At 40.7% G+C, this 22,003-nt stretch overlaps 1 protein-coding gene across 3 annotated transcripts in view; it reads left to right on the top strand.

The window, feature by feature from the left end:
- USP24 (ubiquitin specific peptidase 24) overlaps positions 1-22,003 on the top strand; it is a 138,638-nt gene that overhangs the window by 88,977 nt on the left and 27,658 nt on the right. For all 3 annotated transcript variants that reach the window (XM_044238324.1, XM_044238323.1, XM_044238322.1), the window contains exons 37-53: positions 472-542; positions 1,201-1,361; positions 4,608-4,669; positions 6,976-7,167; positions 8,168-8,285; positions 10,590-10,734; positions 13,036-13,155; positions 14,039-14,164; positions 14,778-14,876; positions 15,709-15,791; positions 16,820-16,961; positions 17,177-17,296; positions 17,626-17,846; positions 18,232-18,356; positions 19,907-20,048; positions 20,506-20,656; positions 21,621-21,716. In XM_044238324.1, the coding sequence (XP_044094259.1) occupies positions 472-542; positions 1,201-1,361; positions 4,608-4,669; positions 6,976-7,167; positions 8,168-8,285; positions 10,590-10,734; positions 13,036-13,155; positions 14,039-14,164; positions 14,778-14,876; positions 15,709-15,791; positions 16,820-16,961; positions 17,177-17,296; positions 17,626-17,846; positions 18,232-18,356; positions 19,907-20,048; positions 20,506-20,656; positions 21,621-21,716 (2,174 nt within the window). The remainder of the gene's footprint in view (positions 1-471; positions 543-1,200; positions 1,362-4,607; positions 4,670-6,975; positions 7,168-8,167; positions 8,286-10,589; positions 10,735-13,035; positions 13,156-14,038; positions 14,165-14,777; positions 14,877-15,708; positions 15,792-16,819; positions 16,962-17,176; positions 17,297-17,625; positions 17,847-18,231; positions 18,357-19,906; positions 20,049-20,505; positions 20,657-21,620; positions 21,717-22,003) is intronic.

Below are 22,003 nucleotides of genomic sequence, written 5' to 3'. Positions count from 1 at the left end.
CGTATAAGAAGTACAAGTCATTACGAAATGCTTAGAACAAATGCCATAGTTGAACCATAGGTCAATTTTCCCATAATTGTTTAGTTTTAGAGATATTTTCAAGTCAAGATGAAATAATTACAGTTTCCCTTCAAGCTTTTTATCATTTGTACTTTCATTGTAGAATATTGATAGTTTATCAAGGCAAGACATACTGTTTGACAACTGGTGTGTACAAGGCGCTGTGCTAAAATGTGGTGGCAGAGAGGTGACCGAGACGGTCCTGCTCTTGGACACCTTAGGTTCTCAATGGGGAAACTCAGAGACGTGGAGGCAGTTGTGGAAAGTACTGAATTCATTTCCAAGTAGAAGAGTTGAATTTCTGTTATAGTTAAGCTTAAGAAAGTATTCAGAATTTTTGAAATTTTGAAAATGCATTTTCTAACTTGGTTCCCCCCTCCGGCCCCCAATTCTCTTTATTCTTCTCACTAGCATCCTTCTATAACTTGCCCTGTGTTGCTGATTTTATCATTGATATCCTGCTTGGATCACCAAGTGCTGAGGTAAGGATTTTTGTATATTACAAAAAACGTCCCCTTGGTCCTTTTCTGTCCACGGCCCTCCGCACACCTGCAACACTGCGCACAGGGCGGAAGGCATGACGTCTGGTCCTCTTCGGAGTCCTACAAAGCGCTCCGAGAGCAAAGTGACCATTTGGACACTCTGCCTTCCTTTCTGTTCTGTATTCCACCAAAAGTTGAGAGAGTACTAAGACTAACTTGTGTTTGTTTACAACAAGCAGTGTTACAGCTGGTATGCACCCGCAGCCTGGCGTTCAGTGTCACCATTGTCAACATTGTCAAATCCAGAGAGACCAGCTTCAGGCCGTGAATTCCCACTAGATTTTATAATTCTTATTTTCTTATTCGACCTTGAAAATTAATTTTGAAATACCTGAAGAGTTTTTTCTTATTTTCTTTTATATTAAATTAAATTATGAAACTTTTGAGTAGGAGACTGGAATCATTTGGGGGATCAGTTCTCTGAGCATGCTTCTTTTTAATCAGCCCTAGTTTATTCAGTGTAAACATTACCATCAGTGATGAAAACATTCTCCTCCTGATAGCCTCCCTCAGAGCGTGGACTTTAGAGGAAAATCACTTTGTAAGCAGTGTCGAAGTGTTGACTGTGTGTCCTTCACCACTGATGATGTAATTTCAGATTCGCCGTGCTGCCTGTGATCAGCTGTACACTCTTAGTCAGACAGATACTTCAGCTCACCCAGATGTACAGAAGCCAAACCAGTTTCTTCTCGGTGTGATTCTCACGGCTCAGCTACCTCTCTGGTCCCCAACTAGTATTATGAGAGGAGTCAATCAGAGGTATGGAATCTAGATTAAAGTTCATGTTAAACTGAAAGAGAATAATGATTTGTGTGCCGCTCCCCTGAAGTCATTGTTGAGATGACAGATTTTCTCCTTTCCTCCTGTAACATTTGTGTCCCAAACAAGGGCTTTTTAGTTCTTATTATTTCCACTCAGGACAGGAGAGTTAGAGGAAACACTATACTGCCAGACTTCCTTCCCCTTGAATCACTTCCACCTCCCACCGCCACCTGACCTGGTCCATCACCCGCAAGAGAAAGAAGAGCTCACCTGAGTGGTGAGAGGCTGAAATTATGGGAACCCCATCACTTGATGAAGGTCATACTGCTCATGTCTTTGAGTTTGTCACTCAGATCAGCATACTTCCGAACTCCCTATCTAGATGAAGCTGGGGTGTCCTTCTAGCTCTCTCCCTTGGTTTTACAAGTACCTGGGCATGGAGGGAAGCTGTGGTCCAGGCTGATGGAAGGGCTTGGATAAGTCCATTCTGCCCACCCTGCTGTATCTCTGTGGGCTAGCCTGCATGCCAGGCTGCCCCAGTCTGGGCCCAGGATACGAGGGAGGAGATCGCACACCGCCCTCCACTTTCTCCAACTTCGCTTCACCAGAGAAACCTTGTCATAGGACATGAAAGGTACCACTGAGATGTGTGAAACCAGTATTTGCTTTTCTTGTGTATATATTTTACAAATGAGAATTTTGCAAGGGAAGAAATGTTAGAGCTACCCCAGCCCCCTACATTTGGATAAGTATCCAAAGCCCCAAGATTGTATCCAAACTTGGTCTGTTTAAGCATACGTAACGTAAGCATTTAAGCATAGATTCAGTGGTGTTAGCATATTCTCATTCTTCTGCAACCATGGCTACCATCCACCTCCAGAACCTCTCATCATCCTGAACTGAAACTCTGGACCTGTTAAGTCATGAAATAAAAGGCTGATAAATTCAACTCCACAAAAATTAAATTATTCTGTGTGGGGGAAAAAATACCATGAAGTCAAAAGTCTGTTCACAGGCTGGCCGAATAGATTTGTAATGAGACAGACAAGAAACTCATTTGATGACATATATAAGAAGCTCTTAGAAATCACTAAATAAATGACCCAACAACCAAACGGAGAAATGGACAAAGGACATGAAGAGACAGTTCGAAAACAAGTGTTTTTTTTTTTTTTTAGATTTGCTAGAATTTTTTTTGGCTGCAACAAAATGTACATAAAATTGATCATTTTACTCATTTTTAGGTCTAGAGACCAGTGACATTAAGTACATACACAGTACACATTATTGGGCAGCTTTCCCCACTACCCATTCCCAGAACTTTTTCATCCCAGACTGAAACCCTGTACCCACTAAACTTTTACTCCCCATTCACTCCCCCTCCCCCATTCTACCCTTTCCAGGTTCATCTGTGTCATGGTTTCATCTCTAACCAAGACTGAAAAATACTTCCTTTGTCTGTTCTTTCTTTTGTTGCCTGTGCTCTTGGCATCATATCTTAAATCATTGCGTAATCTAAAGTCATGAAGTTTTCCTGCTATATATTCTATATTTTTTATAGTTTTCCCTCTTGCATGTTTGTGTTTGATCCATTCGAGTTAAGTTTTTTGTGTGACAGAAAGTAAGAGTCCAGCCTCAGTCTTTTCCGTGTGGATAATCCAGTTGTTACGGCACCGTTTTCCCCATTGAATGCTTTTGACAACTCTGGTGAAAAATCCTTGCTTGCTTGCTGATTGATTGGCTGTTCATTTCATTTCTGTTCCATCGATCTGTGTGTCTTTACACCAGCACCACACAACTTTCTTGCTCTAAGTGTGGTATTCCGTCCTGGTTTTCTTTCAGCGTTGTTTGTCCTCACTGTGTGAGTCTTTTGCTTCCTTCGTTAAGTGGACGCCTAAGTACTTTACTCTAATTGATACTATTGTAAATGGAATTGTTTTCTTACTTTTTCATATTGTTTGTAGGTGTATGGGAGCAAAACTGATTTTCATGTCCCAATTGGGTATCTTGCAACTTTGCTGTATTTGCGGATTAGTTTTGAATTATTTTGTGTGGACTCTGGGGTTTACCCTATACAGGACCATGTCGTCTGCACAATTAGAATTGTACTTCTGTGTAAGCCATTTTTTAGGAAGCAAACTATTGCACTTAATACTTTTTGTAGACTCCAATTATTTAATATAACTAAATGTTAAGGGTTTGATTTTCTGGTAAATTTCTCGAAACTCAGGAAAAGAAATAAAGCATTGGATGAGTTTTTAACATTTTGAAACAATCTCTTGGATGTAGAACATTTAACTTCACATAGAATTAAATCTTCAATTTTTTTTATAGTTTGAAAAATGTGTTTCACAGCTTACTTGAATGCCCAGGTTTGGCACATTTCTTCCATATTAGTGATGACAATACTGGCATTACTGTGGTCTGATTGTGTGCCATGAAGCATGCTAAGTTCGTTGCATTTGTTTATCATTTATGTCACAAAGGACAAATGAGCTTATCAGTTATATTATCTCCTTAACAATCATAATTCTTGGTTCATTCTCTATTCTTCTCATCAGTATATTCTTAAGCCCTTTATGGATGTTCATGTACATGTGTGTGTGTTTATTTCTAACACTCTAATAAGCATTTTAGAAATTAGAAGCCAAAGAAATTGGCTCTAGACACCCAACTATAAGTGATGGAGCCAGGAATAAAACCAAGGTGCATTGACTTGAAATTTTGTGCCCTTCGCTACTTTAATTGCAGAAAAGCTTAACTGATCATCCTAGATAAAAGAATTTACCTTTCTCTCCTCTTGCTCCACTTTATTTTTCTTCTTAGTATCACCAGTTAACACATGTATTTTTAAAATTTGTTTGTCTCTTTTGTTCCTTTTCAACTGTTCCTCTAAAACAGTTCCAGGCATGTAGTAAGTGCATAGTAAATACTGGTTAGTATTTGAATGAATGAATGAATGTGATCTAGCTGATGTATGCAGTCAGTCCGTATATCATTACAAAATGGGAGATTTAGTAAGTTTCTTCTTTTTACACTATTACTTCTGTAGTGTATCAGTATTAGCAGAATCTTTAGTATGCTTCTTGCTAAGATACTAAAGTTGAATTGATGTAAAATAGTTATTTTATGCTTAGGAAAATTCCATTGTTCAACTATTTTATGAACCTGTTCTTAAAAGGAAAATGCTTTTTATTTTAAAATTGACCTTTTTTAATACTTGAAATCTTATCTGTTTTTTAGACTGTTATCTCAGTGTATGGAGTATTTTGATCTAAGGTGCCAATTATTAGATGATCTAACAAGTAAGTAGATGTAGGACTTTGATTTGTGGGGGAAAGGGGGGAGTAGAAAAGAAAGCCAAATGGACATTTCCATATCTGACTTAATGTATTTTCAATATAAATGAGGTTATATTTACTTGTTTGAAATTGAATTTTATTTTCTTGAAAATTGCACATAAACCCATATACCAGATCTCTTCTAGCATATACCCAGCCATTAAAGTATTGAGAAGATTTGTTGATTTTAAAAATTGTCAAAGACACATGTTTTAATTACACTGATACAGAACTGTTAGGAAGAACTTTTCTCCCTAGTTTAGTGAATTCTGACCATTTTAAAGGTCGATCACTGAAGGAAAGAGGGAATCACTGTTGAGGTATGTTGATAACGATAGAAGCCCATTAATTATTTATTCTTAGGTGATTGAAGTGTTGTTCGAAATTTTAGTGATGGAGCGTTTAGATTTTGATCATCTGTGCTTACTCATGTATAAGGCAGAGATAGCTGGGGTGATCTGTGTAAATTTTAGTTGTTCACATCAAGAGTTTATTAGTTCATTCCCCATTATCTACATAAAAAGATTTGCTTCAGCTTCCAGGAAATAAATAAAAATCAGGATGGACAAAGGATTCATTGGAAATACTAATTGAGAAAGAATGTCCAGACTGGGGGAGTTAAACGGAAACACCATGCCTGTGTGCAGGCGCTAAAGCTGCACACAGTCAGAATTTGGTCATGAGGTTGCTGGCAGACAGAGGGAAACAGGAAATAGCGTATGTTCGCTGTTGTCAGGACCCTCGAAGAAAACTGAATGGTTTCTCAAAAGAAACATCTTTTTGATGGCACTTAAATCTGAAAGGAACCTTGCAAAGAGGTCTTTGTCACGGACACATGAAGACATAGTGACTGTAAGCCTCCGCATAGGTCTCCAAGGCAGTGCTCTGAGTGGTGCAGTGAAACAGGGGTGTTGAAGTCTGAGATAATGTAGTCCGAGTGCCTGCCTGTCCTCTAGACACATGGGCTGGGCGGGTGACATGTACATCTAACCGTCTAGCCGAGTGCCACGTTTTTCAGCCAGGCTCCTGTTGAAAGCTGGGTGGCAGCCGGCAAGGTTTGCTCTCTGGCTTGGACTTGGCGAGTGTGGTGTGCTTTGCCTGTCGAGGGCTGGAACCATGAATTGGCTGTGACACATACGACTACAGAAGTCATGAACGAGCACTTCACATAGGCCTTCCCTGTGTCACTGACTGACAAACGAGGGAATCCAGGGTGCCTTGTGGGAATGTTGAGTGCAGAGTGGGAGTAGTAGCAGTAGTTGTCATTTGGGGAGTAATTTGTATATGCCAGTACCTACGCTAGGCACTTCATACCCAGATCCCTGCCGTCTAGGTGTTAGCCGAGGGCCCACTGTGTGTAAGTGGACTCCTGTCCCGTGCTGGTCCCACTCTGACTGACCCTGAAGTATTCCTCTTTACCTCATCCTGTGGGACCTTACCGCTCATGGCTGTTGTGACTCAGAAGGAGAGCGCAGTCACGTTTTCTCGCCTCCCCAGTCCCATCTTCTGGGACAGAATCTGGCTTTACTCCTTGTTTAGAGGAGAGCAAGAGAACTTACTACAGCACAGCAGAGTGGTTCTTCAGGGTTTGGTACACTGTCCAGAAATACTGTGCTGTGGACCTCCTCCTTTGCAGGACTCCCTTGGCCTAGGTGACACTGCGGGAGCCTTGGCTCTCCTTGTACCCTCATCCTTGCCTCCGCTAGGGACACTTGCTGGCACACACACACACACCCTGCCTCCAGACTAGGAGCTTCTTCAGAACAAGATTGTCCCCTTCCTGAGACAAACCATAAGAGACTCTTAATCTCACAAAACAAACTGAGGGTTGCCAGGGGGAGGTGAGGAGGGAGAGGGTGGTGGGGTTATTGACATTGGGGAGGGTATGTGCTATGGTGAGTGCTGTGAGGTGTGTAAACCTGGCGATTCACAGACCTGTACCCTGTACCTGGAACTAAATAATACATTATATGTTTATTTAAAAAAATTTAATTATTAAAAAAAAAATTGGCCCCTTCCTGACCTGCACAGAGGGGCCCTCACTGCATGTTTGGTTTAGGACTGAGAGAGTGAGTGGGTAAGGAGTGAGTGCGCATGCGCTGTCCCAATCCTTGGGGCAACAGCTCCAGCCCACTGTTTGTTAATGACCGCTGTCTCTGATGGAGGAAATGGAAGGTTGGGATTTGACTTTGCTACTGTAATTCAGGATTTGGACTCCTTGGGGGGAATCCTTCTTTCTTCAAATGGACTTTTTTTTTTCCCCCTCTAAGCTTCAGAAATGGAGCAGTTAAGAATCAGCCCAGCAACTATGCTCGAAGATGAGATCACTTGGCTGGATAACTTTGAACCTAATCGCACCGCTGAATGTGAGACCAGTGAAGCGGACAACATCTTATTGGCAGGACACTTACGACTCATTAAGACCCTTCTCTCACTCTGTGGGGCAGAAAAAGAAATGCTTGGTAATTATTGCTTCATCTTCCCATGTGATAGAATACCTTGCTTCTTAGTTATTGCCATAGTATTGTGTGTAATTAGGAAAATAAGATAGGTGCTCCGTGCTCCGTAAAAGACTGGCCCTTCAGGTAAAACGAGATTATCTGGGATTTTAGTGGCTAACAAACTTAAGGTTTGTTTTACCTGCATCATTAAACCATGTAGAGAATTTTATAGTATTCAAAACGGATCAGGTAACTTCTTAATATCAAATAAAAATTAATTCAAAGTACGGTTTTCTCTTTTTGCTATTTTGTGCTTTATAAAATATTACCTGTTGTAAGTCTCACTTATTTTAAGGGTAATTCTCATCTGGGAGGCAGCCCCAACCACCACCCCCTGCATAGTGGGGTACATATGAGTGTCCTGGGGCACACATATAATTTATGAGGGCATATTCATTATTATAAATTATATTCAGAAAATAAGTCAAAACATTAATTATTACTTTTATCACACAAACTAAGCTCTATAAAAATCTTCTTGGCTACTGGGGATACATAGAAAAGAGTGATTCTAAACCAGGGTGAGAAGGGCACATCATTTTACCCAAAGAAGGCAAGATTTTAAAAGTTTCAGAAACCCTTCCATGCCCCCGCTCCACGCACCCAGAGTAAGAATTAATTGTTCACTCGAACTGTTCTGCCTTGTGGTGTTCTTCGCATTTGTGTTTCTAAAGTGAAAGCATGGCTTCTTTCACTCCACCATCAGCTCCTAGAGGAAGGTACCCTCACTTCTCTATCCTTGTTCCCTGGCCACGGCCCTCCAGCCCCTTCCCACCCCTCTGCCCCATAGAGCTTTGCCGTGTGTTATGTAAGTGCTCACAAAATAAGCATCAAATAAAATTGAATGCCCTGCCATTGGGTGGCCTTGGGTGCCTTTGCTGCTCTGATATGAAAGTACAAAAACAGGATCTTTGAATTAAAATGTGTTCCTCCTCAACATGAATATTATGCTCTATTCCAGGTTCATCACTCATTAAACCATTGTTAGATGACTTCCTTTTCCGAGCTTCTAGAATTATTTTAAATAGTCATTCTCCAGCTGGCAGTGCCGCCATCAGTCAACAGGACTTTCATCCAAAGTATGGAAAATGCACGTTGTGTTCAGTTTTGGTAAAAATTCTAATTCGAAACTTTAGTCCAAAAAAGATTTTCTTAACTTGGAATTTGTCGTCCATCTCGTGAGTGTGTGTAGTTATAAGATAATATCCACTATATAAAGAAATGCATGTAAAGGGGCTTAGGATAAAGCCTGTCTGGAACATAATAGGTGCTGAGCCGTGTATGCTGGAACCATTCTTATCATCCAGTTGGAAGAAGAAGTAATAAATTATGTGGTTAACTTGGTCGGTAACAAATTCCAAGAGAAACTGAGGTGGTAAGGATTATGTCCAAAGTAAAAGTAAATAGGCTCAGAATCTCAAGAGTTTCTTCTCGGAGGAATTTGTAGGTGCTGTAGTGCATGAACTGTGATTTGCTGTGTATCCGCCATGTCCTGATAATTACAACTGCTAGTGATTTATTGTGGTAATTTCAGAATCCCATATTGTATTCGCTTTTATGGGTAGAAGTTTGAAAGATCTTTTTTAATGTTGACCCTACTTGGGTGCTCCTAGAGCTAGGAGGAAGCTGCTTCATGCTGCCATCCGACCTTCCTCTGAATCCAACTTACTTTGCTCTTAGGAAAACCAGAGTTAATTAAATAATCCTGAAGGAACTGGGGATTTGATATTTAACCAGTGAAAAACATTCCCATATAATCTTAGTGGTTATTGGAATGGGCAAGGCCTAATAAGCAGTATTTCATGGAATCTTAAACTGTATCTTACCATGTGTGAGTATTTCTCTGTGTTGAGTTTTTTTACTAGCAAAATCTGTTTCAGGTCATAAACCTTCATTAGCACTCTTGGGCGGTCTCTTGGGCTGTGACTCCCATCTTCACCCCTGCTCCAGTCTTGTTCTGGAAGATCTGGTGCTAGCTCCATGGGAATCTCTTATGAAAGCAGTAGAAATACAGGAGTGTTCCAGCTTTCAGTGAATGGAGAAAATAAATCTTCAGTAGTTTGGGTTTTTTTTTTTTTAATTTAAATTCAGATAACCTATAGAGTGTTCTTAGTTTCAGAGGTAGAGTTCAGTGGTTCTTCAGTGGTTTTATTGAAATTTTATTCATGAATCCTTTTCCTTATGTTTATTAAAAGCAACACCTCCATCAGCAGGGAGTTGGGTTGTTTTAATCATACACAGTGCCTTGAGTAGAAAAGGCGGCATTTTGTCTCATCCTCCCCTGTGTACTGAGTGCTACTCATTCATCACAATGACTCTCCGCCCTGTCCCACCTAAACCCTAAAGCCAGAAAGAGAGTCACAATACACAGAAGTATTTTCATGAGTAATGCTTACTAACACTAACAAAAGAAATTTTTCACATTTAGCCCGTGTGTACGGTACCTCCTATGTGTTCTTTACTGGTCCTTTGCAATCCAGAAGTCCAAAAAAGAAGCCAAGGACAGTGCCAGCTCCTGGGCGCTGTTCTCAGGGCATGGCGCATGCTGATCTAAGAGCCAGCCCTGTGGCCCTCACTCCCCAGCCCATGAACACGTCTCCTACACTGCACTGCGTATGTGTTTCTCTCAGAGGTTGGATGTCCTCTTTTCTGTGTATCCTTCCTAACCTGTGATCATCTCAGTAAGGCAAGGTTGGCATAGGTGACACTGAAAAGTTACTGTCCTTCCCCAAAATGATGTCTACTAAAGGTGAACATTAGAAGCCTTTAGTTTCCTGCAGGATGCTTGCTAGTTACCTTTTATCATCATTGCTAAACAAAATTAATTTAGCATACCACATATTTCTGCCTCCATTTTCTTAGCAAAATGAAGCAGATTCGTGTCCTTGAAGAATTTTGTTTTTTGTGTTTTGTTTTGTTTTTTTTTAAGTCTTCAGGCACATATAGGCATTTATGGGCATTTATTCTGATTTGTATAGCCTTCTTTTTCTGCCGTTTAGATATTTGAATTTCGGGGTGATAACAAAAATTGCTCTTGCTACTCTCATGTTGTCTTTGATAAAATTTTTGGACTCTTTGTCCTCCTTTTTTGCTGATCCAAACCTTAGATAAAAATACTCTGTAGTCCTAAGTAAGAGATTTTGCTACTCTATCAGGCCAAGAAGATATTTAGCTCTCAGCCATAATCCTCCTTCCTGTATTCGTGGCCTCTTCCTTTAAGTAAACACGTCCCCCTGCCTTCCTAGAGCTCTGCCATCAGACCTGATTAGCCCTGTTTGAGGAACTGCAGCTCTAATACTTTCATTTCAAATGTTGATTTAGTTTAATGAGCTATCTAAGTAGACTACTCACTGTTGGAATTGACTGGGGTCTTCTGTTTTCAGGTGTAGTACAGTGAATAGCCGATTGGCAGCCTATGAAGTCCTGGTGATGTTGGCTGATAGCTCACCTTCAAATCTGCAGATTATCACAAAAGAACTGCTTTCTATGCATCATCAGCCCGACCCTGCTCTTACTAAGGAGTTTGATGTAAGTTTTCTAGACCTTGACACATGTCTTGTTTTTGGAATGATCAATTAAACATACAGCTTTAAAGCTTATGTTTGCTTTATCCTAATCACAGAGAAAGTATTATTCGTATACCTGTCTTGTTCACCTACTCTAATCAACTAGAATCTACAAAGTTACTTTATTACCATTGTCATACTATATTTCTCAGCAATACCCTTTTTCTTAACTAAAGAGGAGACATGTTCAAGTCAGCTGATAGTCACTTTCAGAAAGAAGTAGCACTTCAGCCCATTTGTGGAGTAGCTGGGGGTGGGGGGCACAGTGCCCGGCACTGGAAATACCAACTCAGACATTGGCTCTGCCACTGTCTGCATTCATTAACATTCAGCTAAGAGTTACTGGGCTTACTAGGCACTAATAGGTGTGTTAGGCTTCGGAGCTCCTAAATGAAGACAGGATTCCAGCCCTCAAGAGAGGCAGTGTATAATGGAGGAGACAGAGCCATAGTCAGGTAATTTCAATATAATGTGATGAATTTTAAGATACAGGTCATGTCCCAAATGCTCTACCAACAGAGAGGCACTTGACCACCAGGTGGCGGTATCTTTAAGAGCTGGGGAGCGTGGGTGGCTCAGTTGGTTAAGCGCTCAACTCTTGATTTTGGCTCAGGTTGTGATCTCAAACATGTGAGATGGAGCCCTGCCTTCAGGCTCCCCCACTCAGCGAGGAGTCTGTTTCTCTCCCCCAACCACAACCCCCCACCCCTGCCCCACTGTCTCTTCCCCTCCCCTTCTCATGCTCTCTCCCAAAAATAAATAAACCTTGCAAAAAAAAAAAAAGCTCTGATGTCTTGCAAGCCACCTGAAGCAAGGTGGGAAGGTCATTCCAGCAATGAAAGGATACAGGACAAGGCTCTAGAGCCGGGCAGCAATTTAGTGTTCGTTGAGATCTGCAGGAGGGAAGCACATCACAGGTGCACTGGAGTACCAGACCAGGAGTGGGAGGACACTTTTAGAGCTGCCTTCACCTTCTCCATGAACATTGCAGAGTCAGGCTTATCCCTTTGGAAGCCTGTGCTGAGTACTATGCACCATACAGGGAAGGAGGGAAAGGAAGGGGCACCAGATAGAGAAAATAGCATTTGCAAAATGAAATGTGAGCATGGAAAATAAAAACTGTTTTTGTGTTAAAACACTCAGTTTTATAAGTATGTTTTTAGTTTTACATTATTTGTTTAATAGATTTAAATGGAAATTTTATTTTTCTCATAAGGGATTGTATTAGCAGCATGAAAAAAGCACTTGCCTCATATAAATACTTATTTTTTAGCACTATTATGAACTCACTTTTCTTATTTTGTAGCTTTTTAAAAATCTCTGCTTTGGGCTACAAATAAATTGTAGTGTTGATTAGATCTTAGAAATCACCCTGCTCTACATGTATGTCAAATGTTAGTGGAAAGTATGTCATATTTAACAATTTCCTGAGGTCCAAAATATCTACAGGCTTTTGTCGGTTGGTTATTACATGGATGCAGGTACTTGAGCTATGGAGATTAGGTGATTCTGGGTATGGCCTTAGAACCAAGATTCTGCTGACATGGCATTCAGTATCCTTTTCAACTTGGAGAAGTGCAATGTTCAACTTCATCCAAGATGCCTTTCCTAGATTATTTCTAACCAGAAAAGCATTGTAATGGAGTTAGTATAAGGCATCTTTAAGTGCAGTGCAAGCATAATTACTCATTTAATTGTATGCTTACTATAAGTTATTCTGTAGAAGAATGTTACTTTCTTAAAAAGGAAGGGAGGGAATATGAGCCTTCCTTGACCATTCCAACTGGCCAGGATTCTTCATAGTAAATACATAGAGTCCTGTTTCTTTTTTGCAGAGTACTACCTCAGTTTGTAAGTAGATATATTTACATGACTGATGGCTGTGTACTCTGCTAGCCTGTGAGCTCCTTAGGATAAGGGACCACATATACCTCCTGAGGGCCTGGCACATAGTAGCTTCTTCGTGAGTTTTTGTTGAATGATAGGTGACGGAATGCGTGACTGCCAGATGGATAGACAAATAAACAGTATGTTAGGTACTTCATGAATGGAAAAGGAACTTTGAGATAGTAGTATTTTTTTATTTGTATTTGCATCGGCAGAGGTATTTCAAGAACATAGGTTGGGTTAGCCTGACTCCTAGCCCACTGGATGGATGAGTCTGTGAGTTTCTCTTTTGCCCTTACAGACAGCCCTGGTGCGCATGTGCGGGTAGCAGATACACTCATTCTCTGTCTACTGTTTCCCTTCCTCTGTTTCCTAGTACCTTCCACCTGTGGATAGCAGGTCCAGTTCCGGCTTTGTGGGACTGAGGAATGGCGGCGCTACGTGTTACATGAACGCAGTCTTCCAGCAGCTATATATGCAGCCTGGACTCCCTGAGGTGACTTCTCTCTTCTTTCCTGTATGGTATGAAAGAAAATGTGTACATGGCCTGAAAATTGTCCCAGATTTACAGATCACAAAATTGACTAAAGCTAGACGTAACTAGGGATTTTATCATAGCTTCTGAAATACATGTAGACAGCATGTTGGTGGTTATGGCTTTATGAATTTGCTGAGGGTGTGTGCTGCCTATTTGGCAGATAGATTGGACTAAGTGGGATTTTTGATGTTTTTAGTATTTTAGAAAAATTTAGGGTCTCTCATTGATGCTTTGTAATAGTTCTGTTGACCCTTGAACGTAGGAGTTAGGAACACTTGTGCTCTGCTCTCCCAGTGCCGTCAGAAGCTTGCATGTAACTTTTTACTCCCCTAGAACTTAACTACTGACAGCCTACTGTTGACTGGACAGTTAACTCCTATTCTGTGTGTTCTGTGTATTACATACTCTATTCTTACAATAAAGTAAGCTTCTAGGAAAGAGAAAATACATTTATGGTACTGTTCTGTATCCAAAAAAATCCATGTGTACCTGGACCCGTGTGGTTCAAACCATGTTCGAGAGTCAGTCTGTACCAGAAGTTGGTGCTATAGAAGTTAGTAGTTTTGAGAATATTCTATGTAGATCATTTTTGTTTCATAGAGATACTGGTATCGCTAGTTCCAGTTTTTCCTGATCAAACAGAGCCTCAGAGAAATGACTTGTCCATGATTCCACCAACTCAGAAGTAACTAAGGCTAACCCTACTCAGAGCTGTAGCCGCATCCAGACGTACACAGTGTTGTGCCAGCAGTGTGGGTGGTACACGCACGTCTGCCCAGGGCCCTGTGCAGCAGTGAACTAGCTCTGGCTCATGCTCCTCGTTTCTGTCCTTTCCATGTAGTCATTACTCTCAGTGGATGATGACACGGACAATCCAGACGACAGCGTGTTCTACCAGGTGCAGTCTCTCTTTGGGCATCTGATGGAAAGCAAGCTGCAGTATTACGTACCTGAGAACTTCTGGAAGGTATGTCACCCAGTTAACTCTAGATTTCAAGACACTGGATCCTTGGATCTGGCGGTAATTGTTTCTGTCTTTATTGGTTCTAGACTGATCCCACTGCCAGGAACCTACAGAAGAATGGGCTACACCATTCTGCTTAAGATGGATGCTTGATTTCATATGATTAGAAGATTAAAAAGAGTCATTTATAATTTTAGGGGTCTGCTGATCTTAATGATTTTGAATATTTTTCATGATTCTGATTTTGGCTTTTGGGAGTATTTGTTCAAATTATCCCAATTTCACTATTGCCCTAAATGAAGGACATTACTCTGTTTCACAGGAGGAGTACCTGGTATCTTCCCCTGTGGTTTGGATAGTTCTAAGACGGAAACTCTGTTCCATGGCCTCAGATCCCACCCTGTGTGGCCTCACAAACTTGTGACAGTAACACGGGGGCCAAGAGCAAGCCTAAGTAGCCAAACACAAGCTTATCACACTTCAGTGAAAGTGTCTACTGCCCTAATAGGGAACTTGGTTTTTAGAAGCACTCAAGTGCTCTCTCACATTTGTGTTCTACCATGTTCAGGTATTGCTAACTTTTCCTTTAATGATGCATTTAATTCTTGTTGCATAGATTTTCAAGATGTGGAACAAAGAACTTTATGTGAGAGAACAGCAGGATGCATATGAATTCTTCACTAGTCTTATTGATCAGATGGACGAATATCTCAAGGTAGGAAAAAAATGTCACTTTCTATCTGACTCCCTCAGACTCTAATACGAGAGCGGTGTGGCAGGATGGACATTACTGTGAAACTGGCCAGTCAGAATCTGGTCATCTTTAATACCACAGCTGTGAGTCAGTTCTTCTGGTGGGGTTTGAACATCAAAAGAGACTAGACCTCTTTTCTTCATTCATCCAACCCTTGGTGAGGTGTGGGGCTCTTAACCCATACTCCGGAGTGACCACTGCGGGTGCCCCAAGGTAGCCTGGCGTCGGGCGTGCTGCCCTCACTGGGGACCCACCAGCCTGTGCCCTGCAGTCTGAATCTGCCAGAGGGCCAGATTAGAGTTGTCGGGGGTGGGGGGGAGCCCAAAGCTTCCTGCCCCCACCTAGCATGACGTGTGACCAGCTTCCCTAGTTACAGGGCACCTCCCAGTGAAGCAGGAGACCCAGGTTACTGCTTTCCTTTTTCAGATCCTTTAGGAATATATAGCATTTATCCATAAGAAGGAAGAAAAGATTAGGGAGAGTTGCTCCTAACCCAGTGGTCACTGCGGGCAGTGTGGGGGAAGGATTCAGAATCGCCACTGAGTACTGTTCTTGTCACCAGCAGGGACTGGCCATCTCCTCTTCCTTCGCCAACAGGTTAAGCTGTTCTGAGAGTCGGGCCAGTGGCTTCCTTTGTCCCATTTGATCCCAGCTTAAGCTAGCAACATGACTCCCTGTATTTTAGCTGTTAAGTTGAAATCTGCGCTTTAATTTAGGCTTAAATAAAATTCTGTGTAAGCGACCTATAAATTCTCGAGGCATCAACTAAAATTCTGTCTCTTTATTCCAACAGAAAATGGGGAGGGACCAAATTTTTAAGAATACTTTCCAGGGCATCTATTCTGATCAGAAGATCTGTAAAGACTGTCCTCACAGGTTAGTCGAAGATACCATGGACATCAAAACTGATCATCTTCATTTTTGGATTTTTTTCCTCTTAATTGGTAGAACTTTATTGATTTTCATCCATGTCCTACTTGACTAAAGTGACAGTATCTAAAAATTTCAACTATGATCTTTTTTACTAGTATTTTTATTTCTTAAGCTGTTGTAACAATTTATTGACATGCTTGAGTTGAGCCAATTTCTAGACTATTCAGATTCATGCTTAGTATTAAGCAAATCATGATGCAAGCAGAAGCTTCTGTATTCATGTATTTAAGGTGGAGCTATAAGAGTACTGTAAGTTTCATCTGTCAGTACCTGGATTTCTACAGGAAGTCACAAATCCTCAAACGGAAAAGTATGTGTTGGCTCATTTTGTTAAGCAACTGCCTTCGGCTCAGGTCATGATCCCAGGGTTCTGGGATCGAACCCCGTGTCAGGCTCCTTGCTCATCGGGGAGCCTGTTTGTCCTCTCCCTCTTCCTGCTACTCTATCTGCTTGTGCACACACTTGCTCGCATGCTCTTTCTCTCTCTCCATCAAATAAATAAATAAAATTAAAAAAAAAAAAAGTATATGTTCCCTGGGTTATCCTGATGCAGATACTAAACTCGGAGGAAATATTTTTGCAGTAGAAAAAGGCTTCAGTATTGAGGTGAAAACATGGAAATTGCCAGTTGGCTACAGTAGTACAGCACATGATTGTCGTCCTTTTTAAATGATGCTGCTGGTATGTCGTGAATTTTGCATTGTTGAGAGACTTACAGATCTCTCTCTAAGTGGACCTATAAATGTTTGTTGAATTAAGTTTTTCTGCTTTTGACTTCTGAAATTCTTTGCTGAAAATGATGATTTTTTAAGGAATTTCTCATCAGCAAAAATTGGCGTTTTTATTTGGCAGTGTGGATTAATTTCACTGGTTATGAATGTAGTTCTGTGTACAGTCTCTGGTATTGTGATAGTTTCAAGACCTTTACATTCCACTGTTTGATTATGTTTTTCCTGTGATTTCCTAACCAGATATGAGCGTGAGGAAGCTTTCATGGCTCTCAATCTTGGAGTTACTTCATGTCAGAGCTTGGAAATTTCTTTGGACCAGTTTGTTAGAGGAGAAGTTCTAGAGGGCAGTAATGCATATTACTGTGAAAAGTGTAAAGAAAAGGTATTACATTTGCCTTTTTTTAGAAAACAAGATTAATTTGTTATTCGTTTTTGTTTTATGTGAGGACAATATTAAGCTTCTAGTGTTGTTCCCATTAAATTGTGTTGTTATCTGTTTTTACCTGGGCAGCAGAAGCCCATAGAAATCTCTGACCTTTATATGATTTGGCTGTTTTATTTCCTCCATGGAGATAATTGGGTTTTGCTTTTCTTTAGAGAATAACCGTGAAAAGGACCTGCATTAAGTCTTTACCTAGCGTCTTGGTAATTCACCTAATGAGATTTGGATTTGACTGGGAGAGTGGACGCTCCATTAAATATGATGAACAGATAAGGGTAACTTCTTTCATTCCCCCCGAAATACCTTACAACCATGACCTCTCCTTTCTGCTGTTTACTTTTTACATGTTTAATTTCCATCTCTACTGTGAAAGACTGTGGTCTCAGCATTCAGAGGAGGACAGGGCCCCTTGTCTTAAGCAGCTGCTGCCACTGGACAGGCAGATCTGGAACAGCCCTCCTCTCTAGAAGTCGTCCTGGCCAGAGTGCGGAGGCGGGCCTAGCTAGAATTAGGGGAAAAGCCCTCTTACTTGAATCTGACTTAATGGGGTACTGCTGTCTGTGTTACTCATCAACATTAATGTGGTCTTTTTGCTTTTAAATAGTTTCCCTGGATGCTAAACATGGAGCCTTACACAGTTTCAGGAATGGCTCGCCAAGATTCGTCTTCTGAAGTTGGTGAAAACGGGCGAAGTATGGACCAGGGAGGTGGAGGATCCCCACGAAAAAAAGTTGCCCTCACCGAAAACTATGAACTTGTCGGTGTCATTGTCCACAGTGGACAGGCCCACGCGGGTCACTACTATTCCTTCATTAAGGACAGGCGGTAAGAGGGTCTCATGCCACTTCCTCCTCCTGCCTTCCAGTAGTCCTACCTCCACTTCCTCTGCATTCCTGTGTCCCTTCTCCATTCCTCCTGCCGTCCTCTGTCTCTTCTTTGTTCCCCCTGCCCTGCTCTGACCATCCATGCCTCTGAGTGTAGTGTAGAGCTTTTGCATTGCTCTTTGGTGTATTTCGTATTGGATTTTTAAAATGTACTGTAACTTTACCTCTTTAGTTGGAAAAGTTGTTTTAGGAGTTTAAGTTTTTTTCTTGAGTATTTTCTAATAGTAGTCATCCTCTGTATGTGTAGACAATACCTAGAGGTAAAGGCTGGGGAGGAAGATGTTGGGTTTTAATCTCATGACGTCTGTTTCCTCTGTGGGCTCCAGAGGGTGTGGAAAAGGAAAGTGGTACAAGTTTAATGACACAGTCATAGAGGAATTCGACCTAAATGATGAGACCCTGGAGTATGAATGCTTTGGAGGAGAATATAGACCAAAAGTCTATGATCAAAGTAAGTATTTACAAATGGATGTTTCCCATTAGTTTTATTTTTTTAACTTACGGTTTTCTGTCAGATTGGAAGTAGTATTCTTAACATAAAATGTAATTCTTTTAGGGATGCCTGGGTGGCTCAGTTGGTTGGACGACTGCCTTTGGCTCAGGTCATGATCCCAGAGTCCCGGGATCGAGTCCCGCATCGGGCTCCCAGCTCCATGGGGAGTCTGCTTCACTCTCTCTGACCTTCTCCTCGCTCATGCTCTCTCTCACTGTCTCTCTCTCAAATAAATAAATAAATAAAATCTTAAAAAAAAAAAATGTAATTCTTTTATTTTTACATACCATTGTTCTAGCTATATAGATCCACAAACTCCTTGATAGCCAGAGAGAAAATGCTCAGGCTGCTTACAAAATGTTTAGAAACTATTTCCTTACAGCAGCCCCCAGAGGACAGGTGATAGAGTAAGTTAAGAGGAAGAAACAAGTATCAGAGAGTAACTAATGAATGCAAAATTTCAACTTGAAAAATCATTTCAGAAGAAGTAGTTGTCCACTAAAATTCTCAAATTTCCTTTTCACTTACATAGAGGCACAATTAATTACAGAAGACATGCCTAACACCTGGGTTTTCAAACCGTGTTTATGCAGTATGGCAAAACAGTCTTTCTCTCTCCAGCCACCGCCCCCAGAAGAAAGACTATGAGGAAAAGGACCTCAGAGAATCCAATTGGAATTTGCTGCTTGGGGGTGAGGGGAAGACCTTTTATAGAGACGTGAGCGTTTCTGAAACCTGATTTTGTAGTACTCTAGAGGCATTTAAAAATTTCTGTGTTTGGGTCAGAGGAGAACAGGGGAAATAGGTGAAGGGACTTAAGAGGAACAGACTTCTAGGTAGAAAATAAGTAAGTCACAAGGATGGAAAGTAAGCATAGGAAGTATAGTCAATAATACTGTAATAAGGTTGTGTGGCTACAGATGGTAATGACACTTACCATGGGGAGCATTTCATAGTGTACCTGATTGTCAAATCATTGTGTTATACACCTGAAACTAATAGTATATGTCAACTACACTTCAATTAAAATTTTTTAAAAATTTTACCTGTATTATATCCACTATATTAGATTTTGATACCATACCAAGGTAGTCTTTTGTGTAAAGTAGTTACCTTTGGCTACAGATAGTTAATGGTTAAAGATAGTATCATTGCCAAAACTTACCTAGATTTGGCTGTCCTATACAGAATTGGTTAAGTGAGGCCAATTATAATCCCATACTGTGTCACAGAATTTATTTCTAAATGTTAATCTGCATTTTGGTTAAATTTAGACTTGCCTAGGAATGTTTACCTTCTTTACCCCATTACCATACAGCTTTCTTCCTATTCCTCTATATCACCTTTCAAGTGATTCTAAATAGTATTACTGGTAAAAAGACATTTTACTTACATTTTGCTTTTAAATTTTATAAGTACTTGCTTTATTTGTAGATCCTTTATTTTAAATTGTGAAGACAAGAAAACATTTTTTATTTACAAAGATTTCCTTCTGTCTTGTTATAAAGCAAACCCATATACTGACGTACGCCGAAGATACTGGAATGCCTATATGCTCTTTTACCAAAAGGTCTCTGATCAGAACTCCCCAGTGTTACCAAAGAAAAGCCGAGTCAGCGTCGTCCGGCAGGAAGCTGAGGATCTCTCTCTGTGAGTTTCTCTTCCGCATAATTCACTGCACCATTTCAGCAGGCGATCATTATAATCCTGAATATACTGTTTGGCATTTTAAAATAATTTGTTAAACAAGCTAGAGAGAAATTCTAAAAAGAAAGTAAGTAAATACCTCTTCCCCTTTTCTTATTGCCACCTGTTTATAATTCCTTAGCAAGAAGTTACTTGGTATTTAGAAACATGTATATAAATGATTTCATTCTAGCATTGCCATTTTTTTCTACTCTCAGCACTTATTGGGTACACTTTATGTCCAAAGTGTCGCACTTGGCCAGCACTGCCAGCGTTGTTGGTTTTTTTAAGGTCCTGTTGTCTATAAATTTGCATTTTCCTATATTGGATCTGGAAAGTATGCGGTTTATTGCCAAGTCTAGTGCCTCGTTACATAAGTCTGTCTGCTCTACACCAGACCATTTTCTGATTCCATCCTTAGGTCCGCACCATCTTCTCCAGAGATTTCACCGCAGTCCTCTCCCCGGCCCCACAGGCCTAATAATGACCGGCTCTCTATTCTAACCAAGCTGGTTAAAAAAGGCGAGAAGAAAGGACTGTTTGTAGAGAAAATGCCTGTGCGAATATACCAGGTAAGAACCATATAGAAAATTCTAAAGGAGAAAAATTCAGGTAAAAGTCAAAATCCACCTCAGAGGTCCAGATGTGTTCCTGCTGGCCTCCTCGTGGACTTGGTTGGATCTCAAGTGCCTTGTCCTAACCACCTTGTGCCACGAGTGTCTTATGCCAGGTCACAGAGGTGACCACAGACTCGAGGTGGCCGGCACTATCGCCAGCCTGCCGTGTGACTGGAGGGTGTCACAGATAGACACGTGGGAGGGTGTGAGCACTAAAGACACACGTGGCTGAAATACAGGATTCATTCCTTTGGGGAAAACTGTTGTGACAGTGATGACCATCAGTTATTGAATATCTACTCTGCTACATGCTGTAAACAAATTCTTAATTCTTAAAACATTCTTGTGGAGTAGCGGGTTTTACACTCATTTTTTTAAGAGGGAAAGAATGAGCTCGGAAAAGGAGAAGTGACCTGCCAGTGTCACAGAGCCAGGATTTAAATTCAGCACTGTCCAACTATCCAGTCAAGTCTTTGTACACTAAGTGATCAAAAGCTGAGTAACCAGAACCAGAGAATTTAAGAAAAATATGCAGTTTTTTGTTTAGAGAGAAGAATTAAGCTCTCCAATGTAAGGAAAACATTGAGTTAGTTGTACTTGGAAAAGCTCTGTTTGCCCCTCAACCCAAAATAGCAGGTTTGAATTCACTTGTCCTTTACATGGTGGTTTTCTAAAATTTCCCAGAAGAGTTTGGTTTGATAAAGAATAATTTACCTTATTTCAGCTTCTTATATTTGAAAGGAAGATTTTCCTCTCTCCTTTTTTAAAATTTCAAAGCTCAAGAAAAGGGTTCTTGTGAACCCTTCTAACCTAATATTTTTTTAAAACCCTTTTTACCTAACATATCAACAAAAATGTCTTCCACATACTGAATATTTTGCCCTGTTTCTTAAAAATAATTACTAATTTTCTTTTGTAGATGGTGAGAGATGAAAACCTCAAGTTTATGAAGAATAGAGATGTGTACAGTAGTGATTATTTCAGTTTTGTTTTGTCTTTAGCATCATTGAATGCTGTAAGTACTAGTTGGCTTCTCAGTAGAGGACTAAGAAAGGAGCCTAGTTAACTGTCAGCTCAAGCATTCAGTGACTCATCCTCCCCTTCAGATTAGAGGCCCAGAATGTTTGCACAAATATGTCACTTCTGGGGTGATGTTAAAATATAGGCAGTGCTCAGAATGTGTCCTGCAGATTGTGAATGGGCGTGGGTTTCCACATACTGGCCTTTTTAAGTGCTCTTCAGTTTTGTAAAGAATCTGAGAATAGCCACAAGATGAGGTCAATGAATGTTGTGCTTTGTGGA

This window comes from Neovison vison, chromosome 2 (assembly GCF_020171115.1).
Source record: "Neovison vison isolate M4711 chromosome 2, ASM_NN_V1, whole genome shotgun sequence".
Lineage (NCBI taxonomy): Eukaryota > Metazoa > Chordata > Mammalia > Carnivora > Mustelidae > Neogale > Neogale vison.
Note: the sequence above shows the minus strand (reverse complement) of the source record. Positions and strands in the feature narration are given on the sequence as shown.